Source organism: Pan paniscus, chromosome 18 (genome assembly GCF_029289425.2).
Source record: "Pan paniscus chromosome 18, NHGRI_mPanPan1-v2.0_pri, whole genome shotgun sequence".
In the NCBI taxonomy this organism is placed as follows: domain Eukaryota; kingdom Metazoa; phylum Chordata; class Mammalia; order Primates; family Hominidae; genus Pan; species Pan paniscus.
Genome location: NC_073267.2, coordinates 98,371,410 through 98,395,034, shown reverse-complemented (window position 1 = coordinate 98,395,034; position 23,625 = coordinate 98,371,410). Strand labels below are relative to the sequence as shown.

The 23,625-nt window shown below is 52.3% G+C and overlaps 1 protein-coding gene across 14 annotated transcripts in view; it reads right to left on the bottom strand.

The window, feature by feature from the left end:
• Window positions 1–23,625, bottom strand: part of ZC3H18 (zinc finger CCCH-type containing 18) — a 62,501-nt gene that overhangs the window by 9,981 nt on the left and 28,895 nt on the right. For all 14 annotated transcript variants that reach the window (XM_055100800.2, XM_055100801.2, XM_055100796.2 and 11 more), the window contains 3 exons: window positions 23,268–23,425; window positions 13,475–13,592; window positions 10,986–11,254 (listed from right to left, as the gene is read on the bottom strand). In XM_055100800.2, coding sequence (XP_054956775.1) covers window positions 10,986–11,254; window positions 13,475–13,592; window positions 23,268–23,425 — 545 coding nt within the window. The remainder of the gene's footprint in view (window positions 1–10,985; window positions 11,255–13,474; window positions 13,593–23,267; window positions 23,426–23,625) is intronic.

Sequence of the window (23,625 nt, the reverse complement as noted above, 5' to 3'; positions counted from 1 at the left end):
GGCTCAGTGTCTGTTATTCAGGGGAACACCCAGATTTCTCCTGAACCAGAATGGCAGTTACTTTCTGTGAGTGTCATTACTTACTTAATTTCCATCTTCCCAACTACGCTGTCAGCTCTAGGAGGGACAGGGATGGCGTCTGCCGTGTCTAATACTATCTCTGGTGCTGACATACTAGTAGGTTCATAATAAATATTTATGAAATAAGCCCAGGTATGGTGGCTTACGCCTGCAATCCCAGCACTTTGCGAGGACGAGGCGGGCGGATTACTTGAGGTCGGGAGTTCCAGATCAGCCTGGCCAATATGGTGAAACCTGTCTCTATTAAAAATACAAAAATTAGGCTGGGCGCGATGGCTCATGCCTGTAATCCCAGCACTTTGGGAGGCTGAGGTGGGCGGATCATGAGGTCAGGAGTTCGAGACCAGCCTGGCCAACATGGTGAAACTCCATGTCTACTAAGAATACAAAAATTAGGCCGGGTGCGGTGGCTCACCTGTAATCCCAGCACTTTGGGAGGCCGAGGCGGGCGAATCACGAGGTCAAGAGATCGAGACCATCCTGGCTAACACGGTGAAACCCCATCTCTACTAAAAATATATAAAATTAGCCAGGCGTGGTGGCAGGCGCCTGTAGTCCCAGCTACTTGGGAGGCTGAGGCAGAAGAATGGCGTGAACCCGGGAGGTGGAGCTTGCAGTGAGCCGAGATCGCGCCACTGCAGTCCAGCCTGGGCGACAGAGTGAGACTCTGTCTCAAAAAAAAAAATAAAAACAAAAACAAAAATTAGTTGGATGTGGTGGCGGGCGCCTGTAATCCCAGCTACTTGGGAAGCTGAGGCAGGAGAATTGCTTGAAACTGGGAGGCGGAGGTTGTAGTGAGCTGAGACTGCGCCACTGCACTCCAATCTGGGCGACAGAGCAAGACTTCGTCTCAAAACAAAACAAAACAAAACAAAAAACAAAAAACTTAGCTGGGTGTGGTAACACGTGCCTGTAACCCCAGCTACTGGGGAGCCTGAGGGCAGGAGAACGGTTTGAACCCAGGAGGCAGAGATTGCAGTGAGCTGAGACTGCGCCACTGCACTCCAAACTGGGCAACAGAGTGAGACTCCATTATAAAAAACAAACAAAAAAACCCAAACACAAATGATATTAAAGTGACCCCTTACATATAAATCTTTATCTGACTTTTTAAAGGGTAAACTCCTGAGCAATGGAATTAATGGGTCAAAGGAGATACACATTTTACAGGTTCTTGGTGGGTTATCAGATATTTTTTCCTCATTCAGCCAGCAGTGTGCGGTGCTGAACCTGGGCTCGGTGTCACCACTAAGAACCACAACCACCACCCAGACACAAACTAACCCCAAATCCTGGCAATTGTATAAGCAGAACGTGGCTTTTTTTTTTTTTTTTCTTTTTTAGAGACAGGGTCTTGCTCTGTTACCCATGTGGGCTGGAGTGTGGTGGCATAATCACTGCAGTCTTGAGCTTCCAGGCTGAAGGGATCCTCCCACCTCAGCCTTTTGAGTAGCCAGGACTGCAGGTGTGCACCACCACACCCAGGTCATTAAACATTGATTTGAGGTCTCCCTATGTTGCCCAGGCTGGTCTCGAATTTCTGGCCTCAAGTGATCCTCCCACCCTGGCCTCCCAGAGTGCTGGGGTTATAAGCTTGAGCCGCCATGCCTGGCCTGCAAACATATTTTAAAAAGCTGTTTTAGTTCCTGTGTTACTGTGAGTGGGATTCTCTGCCCTACGTCTTGCTCACCTCTGGCTCTGCTGTGGTAGCATCTGCTTACGTCACACGACAACACATGAAACCACCAAAACCATCAATGTTTATGTTTTCAGAGCTTGTTTAACCAACCGGCTGGCAAACATGCCTGCTATCTGCTGAGAATGCAGGATGGGGGCAGCTCCCCACTTAACACTGTCCTAAGGACACGGACACGCGACATCACAGCTTCAGCTCCTGTACGTCAGCCCAAAACCCCAAGAGCTATTGCCACATCTGGGTGTCTCCTGGAAAAGTAATCCAGGAAGGAAGTAAACACCTGTCTGATGATCCTCCCTGTCACAGGCTACTAGAGAGCTACTTTCACCTTTATACTTCCTGTATAACTCTCATCCTAACACCCCAAGAGGAAAGGGAGCACCAATAAGTCACAGGGACAGTGCGGCCCTTCCAACACAGGGAGAGGGAACGGGCAGAAGTCAAGGCGTGGTCAGGACCACCTCTTCTTCGGGTGAAGCTGTAACAGCATGTGGAGTCCTAGCTGTGGTGAGGGGGAAGGAAAAACAGCATCTGCTTGCCCCCTGCCACGGCATGGAAATAAAACCAGCTGAGGTCCAGAGAGGCGGGCAGTGCAGGCCTCCACAATCTCAGGGCAGCTGGTGCTTGCCCCCCAGAAAGAGCTGCTCATTCCCTCTGGAGACAATGATACCGAATTTCAAAATGAAGATGGCCAGAGGCAGGCCCAGCAGGGGTCAGTGAGGTCTCTCCTTCTCTGGGCCAGGGCTGTGGACAGGCCTGCACCATCTCGTCACTGCACAGCACGCCCTCCGCTGCCGCCGGCCGCACCACCTTCCTTCTGAAGCAGCTGCTTCCAGGCCCATGGAGCAAGGAGGTCCTATCCAGCAAGTCCATGTTACCATGGACGTGTGGGACGTGGTGGTACTGATTTTAACCAGGATGCAGATAACCATTTTTTTCCTTTTTTCTTTTTTTTGAGACAGAGTCTCACTCTGTTGCCCAGGCTGGAGTGCGGTGGTGCGATCTTGGCTCACTGCAAGCTCCGCCTCATGCCATTCTCCTGCCTCAGCCTCCCATTGGGCGTTATCTCCACTGTGCTTTGATCGCCACTCTCCGGGCCCCAAGTCTGCGGCAGAAAGCAAGGCTGAGCACTGGCTTTCTACAGCCCAGGGAACCGAGGCATGTGCCCTTCTCTCAGCAAAGAATGTCACCCCAGGGGACATCTTGATTAGACTTGGAAAAACCAGGCAGATACAAAATAAACAAAACCAAAACACACAACATGGGTGCCCCAAGACAGCCCACCGTGTGCGGCTCAGCTCCTTCACAAGTGGGGGCGTGCGCAGAGGGAGCCAGTGTGGGCTGAGAACGCTCGCAAGGGATGGCCCAGTCAGGAAGGCCCACCTCCAAGCTGGGCCAGGACAGAGCTGGAAGTTGCATGAACACTTCCAACCGGAGGGGAAAACCCTCCAGATGACCTCTGACTGAGGAAGTAGCCTTTCCCGCAGCACAAGGCCCGCGCTATCATCTGGCCCCCATTCCCCGTTGAAGGCCACAGGAGACTCTCTAAGGGGCAAAGGTCAGCTCCACCACCAATGCAAACATGCCAGAGGCAGACAAAACCAAGGGCCCGAGGCTGGCACACTCATAGCTCATGCCTCACCGATGCCAGCAGCCACACGAGGCGCCACAGACGCCAGGCTGCTACAGGCCACGTGTCCAGAAACTCCAACCCGAGCAGCTGTCAAGTTTGGGGTCAAAGGTGAAAAAGGATAAAAACGCATGAAGGTTCTTTCTTCAATCAAAAGAGCTAAGCATCTACATCAACAAGGGAAACGGGAGATGGGAGCCTATGGGCCTCCCCGGGCTGAGCCTGCTCAGAGGCAGCTCTGGGAGCACCTCCACAGCAAAGCTTCTCTCCTGGCTTGTTCTGTGAGTGCCTGTGGAGCATTTAGCTACGGGCCACATGCTCTGCCCACCTCCCTTAAAACGTAACAGAAAAAGCCCAAAGCAGATCTGGAGTGCCAGCCCCATGTCTTTACACTTTGCAAAAAAAAAAAAAAAAAAGTGGGGTCCAATGGACGACCTGAGTGGCCGTCACCTTCTCTGTGACTTGTGCAGAAGGCCACGCGGCCTCACTCACACCTGCAAGAGCCAGTCTCAGCGCAGAGCAGATACAAACACCAGCAACTGCGCCTTCTGTGCGTTCAACTGCACATGAAAATCCCTAACTCCACTAGTCCCTTACCCAGAAGGTTGGTCTAAAATAGCGTTTCTTAACCTTTCTAGGGGAGTCACAAATCCCTCTGAAGAAGACTGTGCAGCCTGGCCCACTCCCAGCAGAGATCTTGAGACTCCTGGGGTGCCTCGAACTGGCAGATGAGAGGGCTCAGCCCAAAAAACTGAGCATGAAGCGGTGGCCCAGGAAGCAGGCGCCCAATGGATGGGCCGCGAAAGGGGTACGGACACTGCGGTGTCCGGAACTTACCAGGGAAAAGTGAGAATGAAGAGCCCGGGGTGAGTAGGTGCTGGAGGGCGAGTGCTTCCCGTCTCAGGGGTCCACCCCACAACCCCACCGCAGCAGCCTGCCAAGCTCAAGCCCTGAAGGGGCACCCAAAGCCGCAAAGGTAAACCTGGAAGTTGAAGAGCTTGGAGACAGCAAGCAGCCCAGACAGCTCCTGCTGGAAGGTCCCCAGTCAGTGTTTACATTTCTAATGACAATGACTAGCCAAAGAGTATTGTAATGACGTGCCTCGGCGGTGAGCACACCCATCGGCCTAGCTATAAAGATTAGGTTTCACATAAGGGACCGCCCCCCCTCAGCTCTACAGATGCATTAGATAGAATTGATTGAAAGGTTCTGCTCTAATCATTTTAAAATAGCCCAGATGGAGGAGTGGGTAAGCCTCAAAAGGCAAACCAGGACGGAGAGAGCGGCACAACTCCGTCTCCAGCCGCAGGTCCAGGGGGAGCTGGTCAAGAAGCCCTGCCAGAGATCCCGATGGGGATGAGATCCTGACGGGGACAAGCTAGCCAGTAACTCCCAGAGCCAAACAGCTTAGGCAGTAGGAGAGAACCTCAGGAAAGAGGGGTATTAGGTTAGAGATAAGGAAAAGAAAGGGCTCCCCCATGGACAGAGGGCTGGCCATCAGGTAGCTCAGGGCAGTGTTTCCTATTGGGGCTCAGCATTCTCCTTCCCGGGGGAGGCCCTCAACTCTACCCAGGACACCCATGGCACCCAAACAGCGGCCAACTCTTGCTCCTCCCGCTGCACGACTGCACCCCCTCTCGTGAAGCTTGGGGTGGTGAAGTGCCTGCTATAACGAGCTTGGACCACGCTTTAGACGAAACAAAAGTGACTGCGCTTCACTAGGTGTAGCCCCCATGCAAGGCCTAGCTCTGGTGCAGCCATGCCGGACACTGCAGAGCCCCTCATTCATGTTCTGCTCGGTAGCTGAAGGCAGAATCTTCTCAAATGGATCTCCCTGGGTAAAACTGTGTCATTTTCTTCCAGTTTAGGTGAGAAAAGTTCTTTCTATCCACCTAATGATTACAAACTCCCAACCTGCCAAAGACCCACCCATTCAATACGTGTATTACTGCAAAGGGAATTCAGCTGCTCCTGAAAAGGCAGCCAGGCCAGTTCTGGCTGATAAGGGAGAAGGAAGCAGGAGCACTGGCTGGAAATTCTGCGCTGGGGAAACCCTTGTCCTCCAGGCAGGTAGCGGGCCTGGCAGGGCTCCCGCAAAGGTGAGTGAAGGCCAAGACCGGGGACTCCCCAGCACCCGGAAGCCGGCTGAATGAATCCAGGCAAGCGACGCAGAGAACGTCAGCCCTGCTGCTGGCAGCTCCGAGAAGGGGCTGAGGCAGCCCCAGGAGCACAAGCAAGTGCTTCAGGAAGGAAAGAAAGGGACGTGAGCCTCACAGAAGGGAAATGAACCAGGTCAGAAACAGGTGGGAAGAGCGGCTCGGCCCAGTTTGGTGAGAGCAGCTGTGTTTGATTTTAAGAAAAACTCATTTAGTACAGAGTTTCCTGAACCCTAGCTGTGAGCCCAGATCAGGCCAGAGAACGTCTGAGCACCTCCCAGTCCCTTCCTGAATGTGAGACTCCTCTGTGAAGCTGAGGGCTCAGGGGCTGGCGATGGCAACCTGCTGTCTGGTGGCCATGCTGGCAGAGTTACCCTCTCCAAGCCTCCTGGGATCCGTCACCCGCTTTTCTCTGGGGAGGCTGAGCACACAGGAGACGGGCACAGCAGTTGGGAATCTGCCCTCCCACTCCGCGGGTCACTAACGTGCGGGCCACAGCAGAGGAACACAGCAACCTTAGGCATGGCGGCCCTCTAACGCGTACCCCAGAAGTACATTCTTGTACACAGAAAACATCCCTGAGTTGGAATTACAGACTCCTGACTGGGAAGAGCCCCTGGCTGCTTAGAAACAGGCAGAATACATGACTAGGGGCTGGGGAAGGGCGTCTGTGGCCAGGCACGTGAGCCCATAAGCCACCAAAGTGGACATGCTGACGGACTCATAAACCCAGAGCAACACAGCGCAGTGACCTTCCACATGGATATCACTGCCTTTCTGTGTCTCTGCTTCTAAAACCAAGGATCTGGGTGGCGTGAAAACCCCTATTTTGTGAATCTGGAAAGCAGACTCAGCTGGTTCTGTTTGTAGAAATCAATGTGCAATTTTAGCAACCCTGTAACAATCAATTATGACATGCAGGTAAAAATGCAGGCTGATACCAAATCCAAAACTCACGGACAGCACCCCCAAATATAAGTGAGCACCCCCAAATGTGGGTAAGCACCAACCTGTGCAGGACTCTGGGACAGGCACAGAGGCTGCAACGGGGAGCAGGGCAGACGGTGGTGCCCCAGGACCACCTGCTGCGAGGGCTCCAGATGGGCACTGAGGGCCATGAAGAACAAGAAAGCAGGCCGGCAAGCAGGAGGGGATGGGGAGACTTCCCTGTGCAGAGGAATCTGAGCAAAACCCTGGAGGAGGTGGAGGCAGCCCGTCCGGGCAGAGGGAACGGAGGAGGTGGGGGCAGCCCGTCCTGGCAGAGGGAATGGAGGAGGTGGGGGCAGCCCGTCCTGGCAGAGGGAATGGAGGAGGTGGGGGCAGCCAGTCCTGGCAGAGGGAACGGAGGAGGTGGGGGCAGCCTGTCAAAGGCAGAGGGAATGGAGGAGGTGGGGGCAGCCCGTCCGAGCAGAGGGAACGGAGCAGGTGGGGGCAGCCCGTCCAGGCAGAGGGAACGGAGGAGGTGGGGGCAGCCCGTCCAGGCAGAGGGAACGGAGGAGGTGGGGGCAGCCCGTCCTGGCAGAGGGAACGGAGGAGGTGGGGGCAGCCCGTCCGGGCAGAGGGAACAGAGGAGGTGGGGGCAGCCTGTCAAAGGCAGAGGGAATGGAGGAGCTGGGGGCAGCCCGTCCGAGCAGAGGGAACAGAGCAGGTGGGGGCAGCCCGTCCAGGCAGAGGGAACGGAGGAGGTGGGGGCAGCCCGTCCGGGCAGAGGGGACAGAGGAGGTGGGGGCAGCCTGTCAAAGGCAGAGGGAATGGAGGAGCTGGGGGCAGCCCGTCCGAGCAGAGGGAACGGAGCAGGTGGGGGCAGCCCGTCCAGGCAGAGGGAACGGAGGAGATGGGGGCAGCCCGTCCAGGCAGAGGGAACGGAGGAGGTGGGGGCAGCCCATCCAGGCAGAGGGAACGGAGGAGGTGGGGGCAGCCTGTCAAACGCAGAGGGAATGGAGGAGGTGGGGGCAGCCCACCTGGGCAGAGGGAACGGAGGAGTTGGGGCAGCCCGTCCAGGCAGACGGAATGGAGGAAGTGGGGGCAGCCCATCTGGGCAGAGGGAGCGGCTGGGGGTGTGTGCATGGGGTGCTGGGTCGCACCTTTGCAGTGGGGTCTCAGGGGAGAAGGCAGCCTTAGGCTGAGTGCACACTGAAAATACTGTGTGTGCTGTAGGGGAAGGGCTTCTACCCAAAAGGGCTTGAAAGGCTGAAGAAGGCGGCACAATGTCAAGGTCAATGACGGTTTCCCCGTTTGGATGACCATGTAAACTTCAAAATAACTTAGAGATTACTGTAACATAAAAGGATTAAAAACATGTGAAATATGTCACTTATTCTGAATGTTCTTTAAGAAGATTACTTTGCCTAGTGTTAGGAAAGTATGACAAATACAGCACATTTAGGGAAGTGCATTCACTGTGAGCTGGAGAATGAAAACAGTCAAAACTGGCACTTGCCACCGGCTAAGCAGCAGCTACAGCCATGAGTGACCCTGAAACAGGCCTGCGAAGTCCTGCCTGAGAGCTGACTTTCAGAAAAGAGGAGACGACTTGTGTTCCACTGTACACAAGAGCGGGTGTCGTCCAGCCACACGGACAAGATGATGAGGACAAGGGGCTTGTTTTTGTCCCGTGGTGGAAAGCAAATCCTTCCAGAGCCACAGTCGCAGGTCCTGATGGCTGCCAGGTCTCTGAGGGGAGCATGAGAACTGTGGCCCCTCCAAGTGTGGCCACTGCGTGGCTCCAGCCACGAAGCTGCCCATGCCTGCAGGTCTAGCGGAGTCCAGTGTTATTGGAAGGTGTAGGCCCAAATGTGGATTTTTATGAGAGCCAAGTCAAACAACATCCCTGAGTTCGAAGTACAGACTCCTGACTGGGAAGTCCTGCAGGCCGTGGCCCTGGAAGGTCTCGGGCTGTTTCCCAATAAGGAACTGCCTTGATCCCTCCTCGCATTTCACCCCCACGGGGACGCTGACACAAACCAACCCTGAGACGGAGCAACGTTCATGCTCTCATCGACACCCCCCCTTTTTTTGAGACAGGGTCTCTCTCTGTCACCCAGCCTGGATCAAAGACCTATGTGTAAGAGCTAAAACTATGAAACTCTTAGAAGAGAACACGGCAGTGAATCTTTATGACCCTGTATTAGTCAATGGTATCTTACATGACACCAAAACCATAAGCAACAAAATAGAAAACATTAATTGGAACTGCACATCATAAACCTGATAAGGGACTCGTATCTGGAATACATAAAGGACTCTTACCACTCAATAATAAAAAACAAAAAATGAGCAAAGGATCTGAATAGGCGTTTCTCCAAAGAACATATACAAATGGTTGATAAGCACAGAAGAAGATGCTCTCATTATCATCCATCATCAGAGAAATACAAATCTCAACGGCAGGGAGACGTCACACCCACCAAGACGGCTGTCATCAACAAGACGGACCGCAGCAAGTGCAGACAAGGATGCGGAGAGATGGCGCCCTCCTACGCGGCTAGCGGGAATGTAAAAGGTGCAGCTGCTCTGCACAACAGTTTGAGGGTTTCTCAAATAGCTAAACATAGAGTGACCATGTGATCTAGCAATTCCACACTGAGGTATATGCTCAAGAAAAATGGAAACCTATGTCCACACAAAAACTTGCACACAAATTCACATTCACAACAGCCAAAAGGTAGAAACAACCCAACGTCCATCAACAGACGAACAGAGAAATGCAATGCGGTGCATCCATGGAGGAATAAAGCACTGACCCACGCTACAACGTGGACAAATGTTAAAAACGCTCGGAGTGGAAGAGGCCAGTTACAAAACGCCGTGTATTGCACACTTCCGTTTCTACAAAACGTTCTGAATGGGCAGATACCTAGAGACACAAAGCTGCTAAGAGACTGGGAAGTGTGGGGAAAATGGAGAGTGACTGCTGATGGGTACAATGTTTCTTCTTTTTATTTTGAGACAGAATCTTGCTCTATTACCCAGGCTAGAGTGCAGTGGTGCTATCTCAGCTCACTGCAACCTCAACCTTCTGGGCTTAAGCGATCCTCGATCCTCCCGTATTAGCCTCCCGAGTAGCTGGGACCACAGTGGTGCACTACCACGCCCTGCTAATATTTTGTATTTTTTTGTAGAGACGGGATTTTGCCATGTTGCCCAGGCTGATCTCAACTCCTGAGCTCAAGCAGTCTGTCCACCCCGGCCGCCCAAAGTGCTGAGATTACAAGAGTGAGCCACCGTGCCCAGCCTAGATTTTTAAAAAACAATTAATTTTTTTTTTTTTTTTTTTAGATACAGGGTCTCACTTTGTCATCCAGGCTGGAGTGCAGCCGTGCGATTGTAGCTCATGGCAGCCTCCAACACCTGGGCGATCCTGTAATCCTCCTGCCTTGGCCTCCCGAGTAGCTGGGACCACAGGCTCATGCCACCTCCCCCACCTAATTTTAAATTTTTTTTTTTTTTTTTTTTTTAATAGAGATGGAGTCTTGCTTTGCTACCCAGGCTGGTCTCAAACTCCTGGCTTCAAACAATCCACCTGCCTCAGCCTCCCAAAGTGCAGGGTGCAAGTGTGAGCCACCACAAGGTTTCACTTTAGGGGGCAAAAGTGCTCTCATGTTGATTGCGATGATGGCTGCACAACTCTGTGAATATTCTAGAAACCACTGATTGTACACTTTAAATGGGTATGTTGCAGCGTACATTAATTATATGTCAATAAAGTTGTAAAAAACACCCACCAAAAACATCATCCAGTACTCTAATGTCCACTGAGGCCCATCCATTCTGCTCTAACAGTCAAGTATATTTGAGAGAAAAAAAGGGCTGTCCTGAGCCCCAGCGCCTGCCTGTCTCATGGGTCTTGGCTGTGCCCCCAGCAGCTGGCAGCAAGGATCATTCTGCACCCAAGGCACCCACTCCGCAAAGGAACAACAGCAGCCCGCCCAGCCCTCCCCTGCATGCTGGCTGCTAGAGTGCCTCACCCTGGCCAGCAACACGGACGCCTCACAGCACCTGAGCCCAGTCCCAAGCTCTGGGGGCCAGGCATGCTTTGGAATTCAGAACTCTCCTGAGAACAGTAACATGGTGCCCAGGGTGTGAGTTACACACCGTGCGTGGTATACAAGGGCAGCGCCTATTAAAACACACCGATGTTTGCACGTGGACTGTAAGCATTTTCACATCAGTGAGATCCTCTAGAATGAGAACGGCCTCCCAGGAGCTCAGGGCAGATGTCACGGCCTTGGGAGTTTTACAGAAAGGCACTGCGTCGGAGAGCTCTGGGTTTGGAACTGTGGGCTCGGGCTGTGGGCCTGCACTGGTCCCCTGGGCTCCAGAGCTGTGGGCCACAGAGGGGAAGCGCAGGCCAAGGGGACTAGGTACAGAGCTGCATGCCGGACCTCCCCCACACCCCTGGGCTTCAGGAAGCAGGGTCTACCTTGGCGGCTGCGGGGAGCGGGGCTTGGGCTTCCCCTTCTCCTTCTCCCGCTCCTTCTCCCGGTCGCGGTCACGGTGCTGCCGGTCCTTCTCGTCCCGCTTGGCTCGCTCACGCTCCCACTCCTCCTTCCTCCGCTGCCGCTCCTTGTCGCGCTCGCGCTCCCGCTCTCGCTCGCGCTCCCTCTGCCGGCGCTCCCGCTCTCGGTCCCGCTCCCGCTCCCGCTCGCGCTCGCGCTGTCTGTTCTCTCTCTCTCGCTCCCGCTCCCTTTCCTTTGTTAAAAAGCCAAACACATGGGGACACCGTGCGTTATTTGGGTGACAGAGGCACTGAAAGCCTTGGCTCCAACACCACGCGATCTGTCTGTGTCACAGAATCACACCTGTACCCCAGAAACCTACACACAAAACGCCAAGTGCTCCCGACTATGATTGAACTCTGTGCAGTGGAGTACAGAGGAGATGGCAAGAGAGAGGCAGGATCAGGGAGCACCCTTAAGTGGGGATCTCATCTCATTCCCAGCTCTCTCCTTAAAACACAATGTTAAAAACCGGGTCAGATGCCAAATTAGAGCAAACACAAACTAGGAGTGAAATCATCCCAACCACCAATTCTAGACTAACTCAGGGCAGCAATTCTGCAGTCACAGCCCGGTGTCGTTGGCACAGATGGCCTTCCACCGTGTGGCCTGGGCAAGTCCATTCGTCCATCCAGAGATGGGAGTTCCAGGCTTGTCCCGGGGGGGTGCAGCCACAGCAGAGCACATGCCCTGCCTCTGGAGCAGAGCGGGCACCCAAAAGGCTGCTCCTCTTCTTCTAGTACAATCCTCGGATGCCCTTTCCAACTTTTCCTCTGCTCTTACTCATTCATTTGCTCTAATATTCAAGGTTAAAACTGAATAAAGTCCAATCACAACGCACCTGATGGGTTTCAGGCTTGAGGCCTCTGCTGGGGAGATGCAGGGTGCACCCCGAGCCTCCCTGCTGTCCCTCCCTCGGACACAGCAGAGAGGAACGCAGTGGAAAGGGATCCCTGGGGCTTTCTCCCACCTTCCAGGGTACCCTGCCCAGGGGTAAGCAGCAGGACCCTGCAGCCCACCTGCAATGAGGAAGCTGCTTTATGGAGAGACGGGGCACAAGAGCATCGAGCAGGGGGACTTTTCCGGCACGATGGGGCCCTCTTCCCTCTGCGAGCTCACCCTGATGGGCTCCTGAGGAGACAGCCGCACCTGGTCCTCAAAGCTCATGACTGTCCCTGCAGTCACAGAACAGGAACTACACAGCAGCTTCTAACTGACCCTTCCCTGGGGCAACTTCGTCAAATCACCCTAACAGCTAAGATGAGGAACTCACAGTCTGAAGCACATAACTCATCAATACGCTAAACTCTGAGGCTCAGACCAGGGAGATTTCCAGGGAGGAAATCTCAGTATAGACCAGTCTTCCATGAGAGCAGTGAAGTGCAGCAGGCCCGCAGGAACAGACTTAACAAGCTGGCTGAAGTGGACCAGAACAGGCGCCACATCCTAAACGGGATCACTGAGGGGCGGGGAAGAGTGACACGCCCGAGCAGGGAGACGCAGGCACCCCTGGACACAGGCATCAGTAAGTATACTGGCAAATCTCATTTTCAAAACCAGGTCAAGCTGGGCACAGTGACTTACGCCTGTAATCCCAGCACTTTGGGAGGCTGAGATAGGCAGATCATCTGAGATCGGAAGTGTGAGACCAGCCTGACCAACATGGCAAAACCCTGTCTCTACTAAAAATACAAAAAATTAGCCAGGTGTGATGGTGGGCACCTGTAATCCCAGCTACTCAGGAGGCTGAGGCAGGAGAATTGCTTGAATCTGGGAGGCAGAGGTTGCAGTGAGGTGAGATCACGCCATTGAACTCCAGCCTGGGCGACAGAGTTAAACTCCGTCTCCAAAACAAACAACCCAGGCCGGGCGCAGTGGCTCATGTCTTTAATCCCAGCACTCTGGGAGGCTAAGGCAGGCGGATTGCTTGAGCTCAGGAGTTCAAAACCAGCCTGGACAACATGGTAAAACCCCGTCTCTACAAAAAAAATACAAAAAAATTAGCTGGGCATGGTGGTGCATGCGTGTGGTCCCAGCTACTCAGGAGGCTGAGGTTGGAGAATCATTTGAACCCAGGAGGTAGAGGTTGCAGTGAGCCGAGATTGCACCGCTGCACTCCAGCCTGGGTGACAGAGTGGGACCCTATCTCAAAAAACAAACAAACAAATACCACACAAAAAAACAAAACCATAGCAAGAACCAGTTTTCAGGCAAGTCTTTGTTCAAATGACCATTAATGTAATCGCTGCCTCTGAATTCGTTCTCCGTAACAATCAATTTGGTTTTGAAATTGGTACATTGTGCTGGCTCTATAAGCTCATATAAAGCCCTATATTTTTTACTATAAATAAAAAGGGATAACTTGAATGAACAGATCATGAAGTTCTTATGTGGATATTGAAGTCATACTTACTCGGTAATTATGATACGGCTCTGTTTCTGTATACTGCACCCTGAAATTCTCATACTGTCCGCCACGCCAAAACCGCTCAATTTCATAGTCATAATAAGGGTCTGCGTAAGGCTCGAGTCTGAAAAGGGCCAATGAAAAAGAACTCTCATCACTTAGGGGCACTGGCGTAAAAAGACCACACGAAACATTAGGGACAGAAAGTAACAGACCGTGACGCAGTGGGGTTTACTCCAGGAGCGCAAGGTTAGCTCAAGGTTAGGAAATCCGTTCACAAACTACATCTAAGAGCAGGCCAAAAGTCAAAGGGTTCTATTCACAGATGACAAAAACGTCTGACAAAAATTCAATAGCCTTTCTGATAAAAAATACTCAAGAAAATAGGAAGTGAGGGCCAGGTGCGGGGGCTCATGCCTGTAATCCCAGCACCGTGGGAGGCCGAGGCAGGTGGATCACCTGAAGTCAGGAGTTTGAGAGCAGCCTGACCAACATGGAGAAACCACGTCTCTACTAAAAATACAAAATTAGTTGGGCGTGGTGGCACATGCCTGTAATCCCAGCTACTGAGGAGGCTGAGGCAGGAGAATCACTTGAACCCAGGAGGCGGAGGTTGCCATGAGCCAAGATTGTGCCATTGCACTCTGGCCTGGGCAACAAGAGTGAAACCCCGTCTTGAAAATTAAATAAGAAAAAAAAAGAAAAGAAAAGAAAATAGGAAGTGATACTTTAGCATGATAAAAATATACTGACACACTTTGGAACTAAAGTTAGCACCTTACTGACTGGGGAATAGGAGGCGCTCCCCCAGGAGTCTCCGCAACCACCTGTCCCTGTGTGGAGGCACCTCGACTGGACAAGGGGAGCCCACTAGAGGCACAAGAACACGAAAACAAGGAGCAAAACGAGCTCAGATTTGCAAAATGATATGATACTATACATGAAAAACCCAGAGACTTGATAAAGCCAATTCAAACAAACAATGAAGAAACTTGGAAAGGCAGAGGATAAAAAAATTAATATAGAAATCAGTGTCTTCACAGACACTGATTACAACCAGTTAGGAGGCAGAGTGGAGAAAACTGCATTTACAATAGCAAGAAAGAAGAAAAAAATACTTAGGAATAAAATATCAACACATTTCACCAGAAATGTGGAGAGCTGATTCCTGAGAGACACAAAGTGTGTGTGAATAAATGGGGAGACACCTGAGAGACATGAAGCGTGCATGAATAAATGGGGAGACGCCTGACATGAAGCGTGAATAAATGGGAAGACGACTGAGAGACATGAAGCGTGCGTGAATAAATGGGGAGACGCCTGACATGAAGCATGTGAATAAATGGGGAGACGACTGAGAGACATGAAGTGTGTGAATAAATGGGGAGACGCCAGACATGAAGCGTGTGAATAAATGGGGAGACGCCTGACATGAAGCGTGTGAATAGGGAGACACCTGACATGAAGCGTGCGTGAATAAATGGGGAGACGCCTGAGAGACATGAAGCGTGTGAATAAATGGGGACACGCCTGACACAAAGTGTGCATGAATAAATGGGGAGAAACCTCTGACACGAAGCGTGCGTGAATAATGGGGAGATGCCTGAGAGACATGAAGCGTGTGTGAATAAATGGGGAGACGCCTGACATGAAGCGTGTGTGAATAAATGGGGAGATGCCTGACATGAAGCGTGTGAATAAATGGGGAGACGCCTGACATGAAGCGTGTGTGAATAAATGGGGGGACACCTGAGAGACATGAAGCGTGAGTGAATAAATGGGGAGATGCCTGACATGAAGCGTGTGAATAAATGGGGAGACGCCTGGCATGAAGCGTGTGTGAATAAATGGGGAGACGCCTGAGAGACATGAAGCGTGAGTGAATAAATGGGGAGACGCCTGACATGAAGCATGTGAATAAATGGGGAGACGCCTGACATGAAGCGTGTGTGAATAAATGGGGAGACGCCTGAGAGACATGAAGCGTGAGTGAATAAATGGGGAGACGCCTGACATGAAGCGTGTGAATAAATGGGGAGACGCCTGACATGAAGCGTGTGTGAATAAATGGGGAGACGCCTGAGAGACATGAAGCGTGAGTGAATAAATGGGGAGACGCCTGACATGGAGCGTGTGAATAAATGGGGAGACGCCTGACACAAAGTGTGCATGAATAAATGGGGGTTTTGAAACCTCTGACACGAAGCGTGCGTGAATAATGGCGAGGTGCCTCTTGCACTGGGAGAGCGCAGCTCAGAATCGCCCACAAGCCAGTCCTTCCTACACTGACTGATAATTTAACACAATCCCAGCAAAAACACCAATGAGCTTCTTTAAGGAGCCAGACAAGCTGACACCCAAGTTCACATGAAAAATCGCACCCCAAGAACAGCCAAGAAAACCCTGGAAATGAAAAGACACGCCAGACACGCCCTCTGAGACATTAAACATCCTAAAAAGCCTGTATAATTAAGCCAGTGCCATCGCAGCACATGAAAACCGGCGGCCAGATGGAGGAGGCAAGAGGTCCAGACGCAGACCCAGGCACGCCCAGAGAGGTGGCATCTCAGGGACAGAGGGGATTCTTCATTGAACAGGGAGGGGACAACTGTCCAGCTGCTGGGAAGGTCAGGCTCTCTTCCCCACTGCGCACAGGGTGGGGGGGTCTGCTCTAAACTCCTGGCGGGGCCCACAACTCCGCATCTCCTTTCCTGTGGAGCAGAGGAAACAAAGTGTACACTAGCAATGGGAGGTCCCTGGACGCCCCTCCAGGGTATGTCTCAGCCACAGGCCAACCCTCTGCTTCAGGTAGACTGGGTGGGAACCTGAGGCATCATGGCTTGAGGTGGCTCCAGCGATGGGTGGCTACGAACACCCTCGAGGCCTCCTCAACTCTCCACATGGCCTAGAACTGCCTCTCCCAAAGGACACAGCTTCAGTCCGTTCCCATCAGTCGGACATCGTTCAATCTAATGTGTACACTACTCAAATCACACTGAATTATAACACTCAGGAAACGTTTGTAGAGACCTGTGGCAATATGACATCAGGCTACATAAAAACGAAGAGGAAGCCTGGACAGCACGCGAGACACCGTCTCTACAAAAAACACAACATCAGCCAGGTCTGGTGGCGCACGGCTGTGGCCCCCAACTACTCGGTGGGCTGAGGCTGATTGCGTAAGCCCAGGAGGGTAGAAAAGCCTTTCCCAAAATGTGTGAGGCGTGTGTTCTCTGACAAGAGGACGGTGCCGGCAAATTTGTTTTTGGGAAACTGTACTTAAGCAAAATGAAAAGGCCTCTTTCCTGCAGGCTTTCTGGAAGTCGTGGATGAGCAGATAGGAATGAGGCACACAGCATTTCCTCAGCGTGGCTGCCTCGGAACCATCTGCTCCGCAGCATGCGTTCTAGAGAACGTGTCAACACAACACGCCACCAGGAACTGCAACCATGCCAACAACGGACTCCTCAGCACCATCCTGAAAAATTCTGAAACACTCTTGAAATGAATTTGGAAGGTATTTAATTCAATTTAAAAATAAATGCTACTGGGCAGTATCATGGTCTGCACAAACTCTTCCCCAACTGTTTTAGGGAACCCAAAATGTTAATGGGCCTTTTGAGAAAAGGGTTCTGTGGTGAAGCAAGGTTGGGCAAAGCTGGCTCGCAGCAACTGGGAGGCTCGCACCTCGTTCTGCAGTCACCACTTAACCAGCCAACACCAACAGTGTCCTGTGCACACACGTGGAATCTGCACTCCAGAGGCCCCGCGTCCCCAGAGGTCTGGGCAGTGTCAGACTCAGCACTGGCACGTGGAGTGGACCTGCTCCTCGGTGGAGAGGAGAACCCGAGGTCCTGGCCGAGGGGAACCATTGGACATGCCCATCAGGGGCAGGTGGTTTCTGCCCACAGCCTTGCCCAGGGAGAGGCATGGCAGGTGAAAAGTCGAGCAATTAGAGAACGTGTAAGACAGAAGTTTGGAGCTTCCAGATCACTTTGTTTAACCATTTCATTTCAGTGACAAGGAAACTGGAGCTCAAAAAGTACTAGGAAAAAGTTCTAAAATGTCTAACACTACTCACTTTTAATCTAAGGGTTATGCAATATTACACAATGAAATGCAACTTGCATTTGCACAATTCAGGGTGAAATCGTGCTGACCTCAACCCAGGTGGAGGGAGGCTGTGCTCTGCAAAGGGTGGGAGTCAGATGCTCACGTGCCCCTGCTTGCTGCAGAGACTCAAGGTGAAAAGGAGGGTCCCAGGCAGCTCACAAAGGGAGCAGCGACGCAGCCCCCTGCTGCCTCTTGCCCTCACCCCAACCCAGCATGGTCGGCCTGGTGCCCACCTGCCTGTTGCCCACCTTCCTGTTGCAACGCTGGCCACTGAAAGTGAAGGCAGGGGAGGAGGTCCCCAAAGGCATGCAGAGGCCACAGGCAATGCCTGGGCACCCATACATCCATCTGCCCTGAGTCTGTGGGACTGTGGGCTTACCCATGTGGAGCAGGCCCTGTCTTACTCTCCAGGTAGCCCAACCCTCCCTCCCTGCTCACTCAGGGGGCTTCCCCACAGGGCACCAGCAAATCCCAGGTAAAAGCCACTTGCACTCTCTCAGTTAAGCATCTGGGACAAAGGAGGTGCTGGACCAGCATCTGGTAGACCTGTTACCTGAGGAAAGGGAGTGTGCTTTTTGAAAATTACTGTTCTGTTTCCTCTGTATCCCAGCCTGACATCCTACTCCAAAGAACAGCAACCTGCACCTCCGCCTCTAATACACCGGCACTGCACTACTTTCTGCGCTGGGGGCGTATGGGGAGTTGGCAGGGGCCCAGTCCATGGCCCTGGCCATGGCCTGACAGCCTGACTCTGATTTAATCAGAAACTCTGTTCACGGTGGGGCTACTACTGATGACCGCATTTCTCACAGGTGACGTCCTGTGCACACTAGAGGCCCTCGGGTCTTTTGGGTCACATGTCCCTATTAGACTTGTAGAATATTCTGGGCACAGCATCCCCAGGAGCCCTATGCAGAGATGACATTTCTTTTTTTTTTTTTGAGATGGAGTCTCGCTCTGTCGCCCAGGCTGGAGTGCAGTGGCGCCATCTCGGCTCACTGTAAGCTGGGCCTCCTGGGTTCATGTCATTCTCCTGCCTCAGCCTCCCGAGTAGCTGGGACTACAGGTGTCCGCCACCACGCCTGGCTAATTTTTTGTATTTTTAGTAGAGATGGGGTTTCACCATGTTAGCCAGAACGGTCTCGATCTCCTGATCTTGTGATCTGCCTGCCTCAGCCTCCCAGAGTGCTGGAATTACAGGCGTGAGCCACCGTGCCCGGTTGTCATTTCATTTCTTAATGTCTTACATATGTGAGAACTTTTTTTTTTTTTGTAGAAAGAGTCTCACTCTGTCACCCAGGCTGGAGTGCAGTGGCACGATCTCACTTGCTGCAACCTCCACCTCTCGGGCTCAAGAGATTCTCCCACCTCAGACTCTTGAGTAGCTGGGACTACAGGTGCGTGCCACCATGACCAACTAATTTTTGTATATTTTGTAGAGATGGGGTTTTGCCATGTTGTCCAGACTGGTCTTCAACTCCCGAGCTCAACTGATCTGCCAGCCTCGACCTCCCAAAACACTAGGATTATAGACATTACTAGCTACTGTATCCAGCCAATATGTGAGGTTTTATAAGTCAGATGGTACCTGAACAAAGTGCTTGAGGTGGTAGAAACGGAATATTTAAAGGTGTGAATCAGAGTGCGTCTGTCTAGCAAAGTATTATTGTTATTATTATTTTAAGAAATGGGGCTGGGCACGGTGGCTCACGCCCGTAATCCCAGCACTTTGGGAGGCCAAGGCCGGCGGATCACGAGGTCAGGAGATCGAGACCAACCTGGCTAACATGGTGAAACCCCATCTCTACTAAAAATACAAAAAAAAAAAAAAAAATTAGTCGGGCATGGTGGCAGGCGCCTGTAGTCCCAGCTACTCGGTAAGCTGAGGCAGAAGAATGGCGTGAACCCAGGAGGCAGAGCTTGCAGTGAGCCCAGATTGCGCCACTGCACTCCACGCTGGGCGACAGAGCCAGACTCTGTCTCAAAAAAAAAAAAAAAAGAGATGGAGTCTCGCTCTGTTGCCCAGGCTGGAGTGCAGGGGCATGATCTTGGCTCACTGGCAACCTCTGCCTCCCAGGTTCGAGCAATTCTCCTGCCTCAGCCTCCCAAGTAGCTGGGATTACAGGTGCATGCTGCCACGCCCTGCTAATTTCTTCTGTATTTTAGTAGAGACGGGGTTTCACCGTGTTGCCCAGGCTGGTCTCAAACTCCTGAGCTCAGGCAATCCGTCCGCTTTGGCCTCCCAAAGTGCTGGGATTACAGGCGTGAGCCACCGTGCCCGGCCACAAAGTATTATGTTTACTAAGTGATCCTGCTAGGTCAATTTTTAATTCCAAAAGAGATATAAAGAAAAAACAGGCCAGGTGCGGTGGCTCATGCCTGTAATCCCAGCACTTTGGGAGGCCGAGGCAGGCAGATCACGAGGTCAGGAGATTGAGGCCATTCCTGGCTAACATGGTGAAACCCCGTCTCTACTAAAAAATACAAAAAATTGGCTGGGCGTGGTGGCGGGTGCCTGTAGTCCCAGCTACTCGGGAGGCTGAGGCAGGAGAATGGCGTGAACCCAGCAGGTGGAGCTTACAGTGAGCCAAGATGGCACCACTACACTCCAGCCTGGGTGACAGAGCGAGACTCCGTCTCAAAAAAAAAAAAAAAAAAAAAAAGGAACAACAATTTTCTTGTCCTTTATTTCCTCAAGACTTCTCGAAAAGGCCTCATATTCCACTGGTTCTACAATGAAGTGCCTAGAGCTCCATCCTGTAGTAAGCAAAGCCTGCCTGCATGAAGGTGCTTCTATGTGACAATTATTTGCAAAACTCAACATCAGGTGGCTAACGTCTATATTCCCAGCAACTTAGGAGGCTCAGGCGTGAGGACTGCTTGAGTCCAGGAGTTGGAGACCAGCCTGAGCAACATAGCAAGACCTCATCTCAAAAAACCCGCAGAAAACTCTCAACATTAGGAAATAAAATAACATGGTATCTTCAGATAATTTATGTCGCTGGAATTACTTAAAATCAATGATTCTCAAACTTTAATATGCATCAGAATTACCTGGAGGGCTTGTTAAAAACAAACCACTGGCCTGGGCTCTCCCTGGAGTTTCAGACTCAGTCTTTCTGGGGTCGGGCTAAGAATCTGACCTCTCACATGCTGCCGGGGGCAGATGTGGCTGAGGTTGAGGCACCACACCAGGAGGTCACAGCTATCAATCCAGGTTGCACTCTCCTCACCTGTGCGGCAGGGACATGGCCCTGACCTCGGCCTGCTGTGACCCAAAACAGGTCAAGAGCACTGGATGCGAAGCCTGTCATGCAGCAGGATTGCAACACATAAGTGCTGCTGGCTTGGCCTCTTCTGTGCCATTAAGGCCCTGGAGCCTGACCGCCAACTGGGCTGCCAGTCACCCTCCTGCACACCCTACAAGCTGCGACCTGCTTTGCCAGCTGTTCCAGGTGAGGCCCTGCCTGCAGTGGGCACAGGTAGGACCGAGAAGGCTGGGTGACAAGGGGACCCACTCCTGCCAACAGCACGCACCAGGACATCTGCACTTGCAGTGCAGCTCCTTCCTTCCCTCCGGGTCTCAGCAGCCCAGCTGTACTGGCTCCCTCTACTCACTGTTTTCCTCTGCAGCCACCTACCTGGTGGACCCACCTTTCCCTTAGATGCTCTTTGTGACAATCATAGGGGGGTCTCCACCCTCCTGGCAGAACCCTGACAGTTCTTTCCACTGTGTCTATCAGAAACAGCCAGGGCACCTCGCCACTGTGACACATGCACCCTGACCCTGTTCCCAGAGGTCCTGACTCACCAGGTCTCAGGGGAGGCCTGGCACAAAAGGCCTCAGGTTAACTGTAACATACACAGAGGCTACTCTATAAAAACAAACAAAATACAAACATACAGAAAAACCTGGCTTTCAGACACCAGTGAAAACCTTTCAGCCCTGACTGCCAAGACTTTAACATTTGGGGGTCCTGCAGTGTAGATACCGGCTCCTGGGAGAGAAGCTAGGGAGCCAGGAGCCAGTTTCTGTCACCTGGTGCCAGGATGGGAGACACCTGTTTCTGTAACCAACACTGATAGGCAAAACACACACAGAGGGCACTCCAAAAAACCTCAGAGACCTGCCGAACCACTTCCAAGCAGGCAGTTTTCCGGTCCCTGCTCCAGCCAGGAAACTGGAAATAGAGTTTCCAGTTTCAAGGATCACGCCCAGGTTCTAAAATCCATCCTTCCCCACACATATTTATAGAGACCTCTGTGCGCACGAGCTCTGGGGAAGGAAAGACGATATCCACGTCTAACAAAAACACACAAAGGCCTCCAGGGCTTCAGGAGACACCCCTGGTGATCCTGCAGAGTTCTGACTCAAATGCTCCTTTCTGTGATCTGACATTCCACACAAAACTTAATTAGAAAATGTACATGTTAACCAAGTCTTTAAATACCTATCCCTTTAACCTCTAAGCTCTCACCTGCTGGGGCAGGTGTGGGCCACTGGGGCTTCCTCCCCCAACTTCTGCAGGCAGAAAGCCCAGGGTAGCCTGCTCCCAGCAAGAAGGCCTTGAGAAGCGCCTTGCAGGGCCAAGTCGACAGGACCGAATCCTGGAGTGCAAGCCCTGCACGCCTTCCTTTTTTGAGCACCGTTTATTGTCACTCCAGATAGAAATCATAGTGATTATGATTCCCTAATAGCAACCAGAAATGTACAGGGCTGCTAAAGCCTCAGCATGATGGAGTGCCAATTCAGATCTGCCCGAATTATAATCCAGTTCCCTGCCCTGAACCTCACCGTGCCATCCACAGGCAGAGGAAAACAGCACTTTATATGCCATGCAATCCCCCAAGATCTGACTTCCACCCTTTGACCCAGGCACTTCTTCTGTTAAGACAGGATTTTTAAAGACCAGGCATAAAGGGGCTGGGTGCAGTGGTTCACGCCTGTAATCCCAGCACTCTGGGAGGCAGGCGTGGGAGGATCACTTGAGGTCAGGAGTTCGAGACCATCCTGGCCAACATGGTGAAACCCATCTCTACTAAAAACACAAAACTGAGTTGGGTGTGGTAGCACACACCTGTAGTTCCAGCTACTCAGGAGGCTGAAGCAGGAGAATCACTTCAACCCAGGGAGGCGGAGGTTGCAGTGAGCCAAGATTGCGCCACTGCACTCCAGCTTGGGCGACAGAGCAAGACTCTGCCTCGGGAAAAAAAACCAAAAAACAAAAACCAGCCATCAATGCCCTGGAGGAGAAGCAGTGAAGGCAGAACAGCCCTGACAGCGAAGAGGCCGCAGCTGTTGTGTTCCTGGCTTGTGGCAACCTCCACACGTTTCCTGGCTCCTGGGTAATGTGGGCAGGGGTGAGGAGCCAGAAACACAGACTTGTGGGGCTCTAGAGGCCTCAAGGACAGCAGCGAAAACTCTCAGAGCTCAGGAACCACAACGGTGTGAGTGCTGCCAGTCAAGGCCCACGGCACAGAGCCCTAACGCTTCCTTCCTAGAAGCAAAAAACTGAGATGAGCTCTGAGAACCGTGCCTGAATGCTCTCAGGAACGTCACTGAGACTCCAGTGAGTGGGGCTGGGTCTCAGCCGAGTGCACCCTGGGGCCCTGCACATGGCTGCTCTCTCCGGAGTGTGGCCGCATGCAGGAAGGAAACGGAGGGGCAGGCAGGGCCATTTCTTACACTGTGTCTCTGACATCTCTCGGGATCCGAGAATTCCAATCTCGAAAAACTTCATTTTCTTTGTCAAATTCCCGTTCGTCTTCGCCAATGGTCACCGTAAACCTTTTCTCTTCAAAATCAGGCTCCTGTTCTTTTCGAATAGTTGCTTTTTTTAAAACCTACCATTGTAAGAAGAAAGAAGTCAACATGGAACAGAATACCGCGCGTCGCTGTTAGGAAACACAAAGGGAGCCGTCCCACCCGACCGCAGCAGCCCTGCAGGAGCAGGAGCTGCACGCTGCAAGTGCTCAAGGGGTGAGGGGCGGACACAGCACAGGTGTCTTTCTGGGGAGGGCAGTCTGTGCCCGTCTCTGCACAA